At 45.5% G+C, this 7500-nt stretch overlaps 1 protein-coding gene across 2 annotated transcripts in view; it reads right to left on the bottom strand.

Annotated features, from left to right (window-relative positions):
• LOC110502465 (filamin-C) overlaps positions 1-7500 on the bottom strand; it is a 44767-nt gene that overhangs the window by 4070 nt on the left and 33197 nt on the right. For both annotated transcript variants that reach the window (XM_036960028.1, XM_036960029.1), the window contains 8 exons: positions 7288-7491; positions 6854-7006; positions 6076-6198; positions 4638-4901; positions 4082-4354; positions 3360-3497; positions 1227-1342; positions 1-56 (listed from right to left, as the gene is read on the bottom strand). The exon at positions 1-56 is cut by the window's left edge and continues 77 nt beyond it. In XM_036960028.1, the coding sequence (XP_036815923.1) occupies positions 1-56; positions 1227-1342; positions 3360-3497; positions 4082-4354; positions 4638-4901; positions 6076-6198; positions 6854-7006; positions 7288-7491 (1327 nt within the window). The remainder of the gene's footprint in view (positions 57-1226; positions 1343-3359; positions 3498-4081; positions 4355-4637; positions 4902-6075; positions 6199-6853; positions 7007-7287; positions 7492-7500) is intronic.

Below are 7500 nucleotides of genomic sequence, written 5' to 3'. Positions count from 1 at the left end.
GCCCCGTTACGCTGCACAGCGAACGACGCTTCCTGATTCACCTTCAGATCCTTCTCCTGGGGGGAAGGAGAAGAGGGGAGAGAGAGAGAGAGAGAGAGAGAGAGAGAGAGAGAGAGAGAGAGAGAGAGAGAGAGAGAGAGAGAGAGAGGAAAACAGGGTCAGGACCTGTGTGTGTGAGTGTATGTGTGTCTTCTGCATGAGCCAACGTGTGTGAGACAGTGACTCATCTTGTATATATATATATATATATATATGAAACAAGAGTAAGGAGAGCGATATCTGAGGATGAGAGTATTTAAGGGAGGAGGTGTTTATGTGTGTCCCCGTGGCCAGTTGTCAAACAGCTAGACCCCACGATGACCCCATAATTGGAGAAGGGACAGCTGATCCCTCTCACTCACCACTAAACAACACAACAATATTGTCTTGGTTACTGCTACAGACCTACAAGCCTCTGGCTTCACTTCTAAGGACAAATAAATCTATGGGACAAGCCTGACCAACAAAACAACAATTGGTATTGTAAATTGTTTCTCGATTTCTCTATTGAGGCTTTTATCAAATGTATGTATACATGTATTTGCTTTTCATGACATGGGAAAGTTATGCTGCTTTAAAAGTTGATAAACTTGTTATACCACTTAAGAGACAATTATAACAAAATGCCTTTTGAAACATTTTGATGAGATGTTCACACTTCCTAGAGAGCTCTTCCTTGTTCACGACCATTCAGCATTTATTTATTTTACCTTTATTTAACTAGGCAAGTCAGTTAAGAACAAATTCTTATTTTCAACGACGGCCTACTGGGGAACAGTGAGGTTAACTGCCTTGTTCAGGGGAAGAACGACAGATTTGTACCTTGCTCGGGGATTTGAACATGAAACCTTTCGGTTACTAGTCCAACGCTCTAACCACTAGGTTACCTGCCGCATAGCTCACACCCTCTTGAATATTTTGATATTAACAGATCCCACACCAGTTTGTAATTAAGGCACAAGAAAGTTCACATGTTCAAAAAAGCATTAACATTTAAAAAAAATAATAATTAATTTAAACGGCGCTACTGTGAAGTAGGAACTGGCGTCAAATGCCTCAGATCCTGTAGCCGGTCACAAATGATGGCCTTGTGAGGAGTGTTCTAACAAAGACATGTAATTCAGTGTGTGTGTATGTGTGTGCGTGTGTGTGTGTGTCTGTGTCTGTGTGTGTGCGTGTGTTCCTACCTGCAGGCTGGTGACAGTGAGTCTGCGTGCCTCGTCAGACAGCGTTGCTATGGGAACGATGAAGGGGCTGTCGGGGATGTGCTCGTTGTTGAACTTGATAGACACTTCATAGTCACCTGAGGACACAAACACAGAGAGGAACCGGCGGTTAGATACCAGAATAACAGTACAATCAGATGACTCTCATGTAAGGAGATGGACATGGTGTACAGCAACTTGCAAAAGTATTCACCCCCTTTGCCATTTTCCTATTTAGTTGCATTACAACCTGTAATTTAAATACATTTTTATTTGGATTTCATGTAATGGACAGACACAAAATAGGCCAAGTTGGTGAAATTAAATGTTTAAAAAAATAAAACGTGCATTTTTTTATTGTTTTAAGTAAAACGGAAAAGTAGTGTGTGCATATGATGTATTCACCTCCTTTGTTATGAAGCCCCTAAATAAGATCTGGTGCAACCAATTACCTTCACAAGTCACATAATGAATTAAATAAAGTCCAACCTGTGTGCAATCTAAGTGGCACATGATCTGTCACATGATCTCAGTATATATACACCTGTTCTGAAAGGCCCCAGAGTCTGCAACACCCCTAAGCAAGGGGGAACCACCAAGCAAGCGGCACCATGAAGACCAAGGAACTCTCCAAACAGGTCAGGGACAAAGTTGTGGAGAAGTACAGATCAGGGTTGGGTTATAAAAAAATATCTTTGAACATCCCACGGAGCACCAATAAATCCATAATTAAAAAATGGAAAGAATATGGCACCACAACAAACCTGCCAAGAGAGGGCCGCCCACCACAACTCACGGACCAGACAAGGAGGGCCTTAATCAGTGAGGCAACAAAGAGACCAAAGATAACCTTGAATGAGCTGCAAAGCTCCATAGTGGAGATTGGAGTATCTGTCCATAGAACCATTTTAAGCCATACACGCCACAGAGCTGGGCTTTACGGAGGAGTGGCCAGAAAAAAGCCATTGCTTAAAGAAAAAAATAAGCAAACACGTTTGGTGTTCGACAAAAGGCATGTGGGAGACTCCCCAAACATATGGAAGAAGGTACTCTGGTCTGATGAGACTAAAATTGAGCTTTTTGGCCATCAAGGAAAACGCTATGTCTGGTGCAAACCCAACACCTCTCATCACCCCGAGAATAACATCCCCACAGTGAAGCATGATGGTGGCAGCATCATGCTGTGGGGATGTTTTCCATCAGCAGGGACTGGGAGACTGGTTAGAATTGAAGGAATGATGGATGGAGCTAAATACAGGGAAATTCTTGAGGGGAACCTGTTTCAGTCTTCCAGAGATTTGAGTCTGGGACGGAGGTTCACCTTCCAGCAGGACAATGACCCTAAGCATACTGCTAAAGCAACACTGCAGTGGTTTAAGTTGAACATTTAAATGTCTTGGAATGGCCTAGTCAAAGCCCAGATCTCAATCCAATTGAGAATCTGGGGTATGACTTAAAGATTGCTGTACATCAGCGGAACCCATCCAACTTGAAGGAGCTGGAGCAGTTTTGCCTTGAAGAATGGGCAAAAATCCCAGTGGCTAGATGTGCCAAGCTTATAGAGATACCCCATGAGACTTGCAGTTGTCATTTCTGCAAAAGTTGGCTCTACAAAGTATTGACTTTCTGAGGGTGAATAGTTATGCACGCTCAAGTTCTGTTTTTTCATCTTATTTTTTGTTTGTTTCACAATAACAAATATTCTGCATCTTCAAAGTGGTAGGCATGTTGTGTTTTCAGGCTGTAAGGCAACAAAATAGGAAAAATGCCAATGGGGTTGAATACTAGCCACTGGTAAATAACAGTTGGTCCTTGGAGCTAGATGGGGCTAGATGGGGCTAGATGGGGTTAGATGGGGTTAGATTGGGTTAGATGGGGTTAGATTGGGTTAGATGGGGTTAGATGGGGCTAGATGACAGAGAGAGATGACAGAGAGAGAGAGAGAGATGAGAGAGAGGGAGGGAGAGACCGATGGGGATAGATATAGTTAGGTGGGGCTAGATGGGGCTAGATGACAGAGTGAGATGACAGAGAGAGAGAGAGATGAGAGAGAGGGAGGGAGAGACCGATGGGGCTAGATATGGTTAGGTGGGGCTACGGGGGGTACTATCTCACCTGGCTCCTGAACGATGTAGGCCACCCCACAGGATCCATCCTTCCTGTCTTCAAATGAGATCTCAGCCTTACTGGGCCCCTCTACTGCGATGGACAAGCCTCCTGCACCAGCCTCACGCGTCCAGATACTGAACTCAGCTACGGAGAGTAAGAGAGAGGGAGGGAGAGAGAACGAGAGAGGGAGGGAGAGAGAACGAGAGAGGGAGGGAGAGAGAACGAGAGAGGGAGGGAGAGAGAACGAGAGAGGGAGGGAGAGAGAACGAGAGAGGGAGAGAGAGAGAACGAGAGAGGGAGGGAGAGAGAACGAGAGAGGGAGGGAGAGAGAACGAGAGAGGGAGGGAGAGAGAACGAGAGAGGGAGGGAGAGAGAACGAGAGAGGGAGGGAGAGAGAACGAGAGAGGGAGGGAGAGAATGAGAGAGGAGACACACAGACGTGTTAAAACCCATTCAACTAAAGTAGATAACATATTCAACTAAAGTAGATAACACATTCAACTAAAGTAGATAACACATTCAACTAAAGTAGATAACACATTCAACTAAAGTAGATAACACATTCAACTAAAGCAAAGGGGGAAAAAAATCACTTATTGAAAGTTAAACATTCTTCAAAATAGCTGCCATCTGCAAAACTGTTGGTACGACTAAAGGAAAAGACAGGTTCATCAATTAACTGGTGTGGGTTTTCAGCGAGACACAGGCGGTCAGGTCAAACTACTTACTTGGTACTCCTGCCACTCCTCTCTCCAGCCCAGTGCCTCCGGCCCGGACCTTGTGGGACCCTCCTTCTCCCATGGGCCCAACAGTGAACTGGAAGGGACTTCCGGGGACATGCTGCCCGCTGTACTTCACGTTGACCGTGTGTGCCCCCATCTCCTGGGGTACGAAGCGGACGCTGTAGGTGCTATCCCCTCCATCTACGATCTCTGCCTGTTCTGTTTTACCCCCGGGGCTGGTCACCTGGGCTGTCATACTACCCTGGGTAACTGTCTCACCTGGGGGAGAGTGGAGGGAGGAGGGGAGGGGGGGAGAGAGGTGTCAGACTGGCTGGAAGGCGTGTTGTTTTTCCATCTACAAATGCTACATTTTTACTCTTATCCAGAGCGACTTACAATCCATACATTCAACTAAAGTAAGTAAAGCAATTCTATATCGATCATAATCATTGTAAAGTAAAACCTTCTAGAAACTAACTGCTCCTGTACCGAGATCAGTGATATTGAGAGTAAAGAAGAACAAGTGAAACAGAGAAGTGTTTCTTCATTCATTCATTCTCACCAGGCGTTGGTGTGGCTGTAGCGGGTATACCAGCGAAGCTAGCCAGACTCTCTCTGCCCAGGAAGTCTCCAAACACATCTCTGAAGGGACTGCCTCCTCCTGCTCCTCCCATCTGGGTGCTCTCCTCTACCCTCACCTCCCTCTTCGTCTCGCCGCCCCTCATCTTGCTGATCTCCGTGCGCTCTGTGCGCGTGTACGTGTGGCTGCTGCGTGTGAACGTACGAGTCATCCTCTCCTGGGCTGACACCATCTGGAACCAGTTTCCTATTGGTGGAGAGAGAGCAGGGAGGGTAAGTGTTTGGCTTAGTCTTTTACACAAGCAATACTTGAAGACTCATGCTAGCTAACTTAGCTTTTAAGCTAGCTAACTTGTAGTTGTATGAAAGAAGCTAGCTAACTCGTAGCTGTATGGAAGAAGCTAGCTAACTCGTAGCTGTATGGAAGAAGCTAGCTAACTCGTAGCTGTATGGAAGAAGCTAGCTAACTCGTAGCTGTATGGAAGAAGCTAGCTAACTCGTAGCTGTATGAAAGAAGCTAGCTAACTCGTAGCTGTATGGAAGAAGCTAGCTAACTCGTAGCTGTATGGAAGAATCTAGTTAACTCGCAGCTGTATGGAAGAAGCTAGCTAACTCGTAGCTGTATGGAAGAAGCTAGCTAACTCGTAGCTGTATGGAAGAAGCTAGCTAACTCGTAGCTGTATGGAAGAAGCTAGCTAACTCGTAGCTGTATGGAAGAAGCTAGCTAACTCGTAGCTGTATGGAAGAAGCTAGCTAACTCGCAGCTGTATGGAAGAAGCTAGCTAACTCGTAGCTGTATGGAAGAAGCTAGCTAACTCGTAGCTGTATGGAAGAAGCTAGCTAACTCGTAGCTGTATGGAAGAAGCTAGCTAACTCGTAGCTGTATGGAAGAAGCTAGCTAACTTGTAGCTGTATGGAAGAAGCTAGCTAACTCGCAGCTGTATGGAAGAAGCTAGCTAACGTGTAGCTGTATGGAAGAAGCTAGCTAACTCGTAGCTGTATGGAAGAAGCTAGCTAACTCGTAGCTGTATGGAAGAAGCTAGCTAACTCGTAGCTGTATGGAAGAAGCTAGCTAACTCGCAGCTGTATGGAAGAAGCTAGCTAACTCGTAGCTGTATGAAAGAAGCTAGCTAACTCGTAGCTGTATGGAAGAAGCTAGCTAACTCGTAGCTGTATGGAAGAAGCTAGCTAACTCGTAGCTGTATGGAAGAAGCTAGCTAACTCGTAGCTGTATGGAAGAAGCTAGCTAACTTGCAGCTGTATGGAAGTTGATCGAAAATTGATAGGATTAACAACCACCATTGCTGTCCTTCTATAGATGATATCAACACAGCAATGTGGGGTATGTCAGCACTATGACAGCACCATGACAGCACCATGACTGTAATATCACAGTGTGATCATGTTTAGGCTGTGCTCACCAGGGATTTTCAGGTTGAGGCCACAGGCGCTGCCGACAGAGGCGATGGAAGGGGCTGTTCTCTTCCTGGTGATGCTCTCCTTCATTCTTCCTTCTCCTGTTACCTTCACCGTGAAAGGACTTCCTGTAGGAGCAGAGGAGCAGCCAATCAGAGGTCAGAGAGTAGGCTTGGGCGTTTATACCGTATACCGGGGTATTTGGAAATACCGACGGTATGATTTTCTATAATGTTAAATACAGTGTATGTGGGGCTGCCTGCTAAGTTAAGGAACGCTATGAGAAATCTAAGATGTGTCAAATGATATCCAGCTCAGGGCTCCAGCTATGCATGTGGTTTGCTAAATTGCTAGCTAAGTGTCGAGATGTCAAGATCAAGCTTCTTGGTTACAGCAGAGACGTTCAATCCCCTCCTGGATCAAGAACCCTGTTGCCTAAATAGTTTTTTGCTTAAAAAACAAATAGCACTTCCGGTATAAAACTTTATACCCCGGTATGGTACAGAAACAATATGACAGTATGAACATTTGGATACAGCCTAACCCTATCAGAGAGTACCAGCAACAGCCAATCAGAGAGGTCAGGGAGTAGTGTATCAGCCAATGAGAGAGGTCTTAAACCGGAATAGCCCTCTCAATCATGCAGAAAATAAATTCACAGGTAACAGTGAGTGACAATAGTGTTCTATAATGAAATACAACCTCACATAAATCAAGTTAATTTACTGATACAGTCATATTTCCATATATAGAAGAGTGAAGTGAGACAGTAAAGCTACTAACCAGGGATGTGCTTATCAGAGAACTTGATGTTGATAATGTAGTTGCCTGGCTCTGTGGGGCAGTAACTGACTCTGCAAGTCCCATCCTCCACATCCTCACAGTTTATGTCCACTTTACTCGGGCCCTCGATAGACAATCCCAGACCACCATAACCTGAGAGAAAGAGGGGAGGGAAGGGGTGGGGGGACGGAGAGAGACAGGGGAAGAGAGAGCGATGGGAGGGAAAGAGAGAGAGAGATGGAGAAGAAAGAGAGATATAGAATAGAGAGAGATTGGAGAGGGCGAGAGAGCAAGAGATAGTAAGAGAGAGAGAGAGAGAGACAGAGGTAAGGTATGGTAGGACAGGAGAAAGAGCATTTTATCTTGACCTAGTATCAGTAGAATACGCCCTCACGGTGGGCTAAAAGATAATAAACAATGTTCCTTAGTCTTACCTGCATTCCTAGTGTCCACAAAGAACTCAGCCATTTCAAAGGTGTGTGCCTCCACCAGTCCTTTACCGAAGGCCTTGACCCGGCTGGCCTCGCCAATCTCTGACTGGCCAACCTGGATCTTGAAGGGGCTGTTGGTCACGTGCTTACCACCCTTCTTCACGCTCACCTCGTGCTCTCCCACCTCCTTAGGGGTAAAGGAGATACCTGTGTACA

The sequence above is a fragment of the Oncorhynchus mykiss genome, chromosome 2, assembly GCF_013265735.2.
Source record: "Oncorhynchus mykiss isolate Arlee chromosome 2, USDA_OmykA_1.1, whole genome shotgun sequence".
Lineage (NCBI taxonomy): Eukaryota > Metazoa > Chordata > Actinopteri > Salmoniformes > Salmonidae > Oncorhynchus > Oncorhynchus mykiss.
This window is presented reverse-complemented; position numbering and strand designations above follow the sequence as displayed.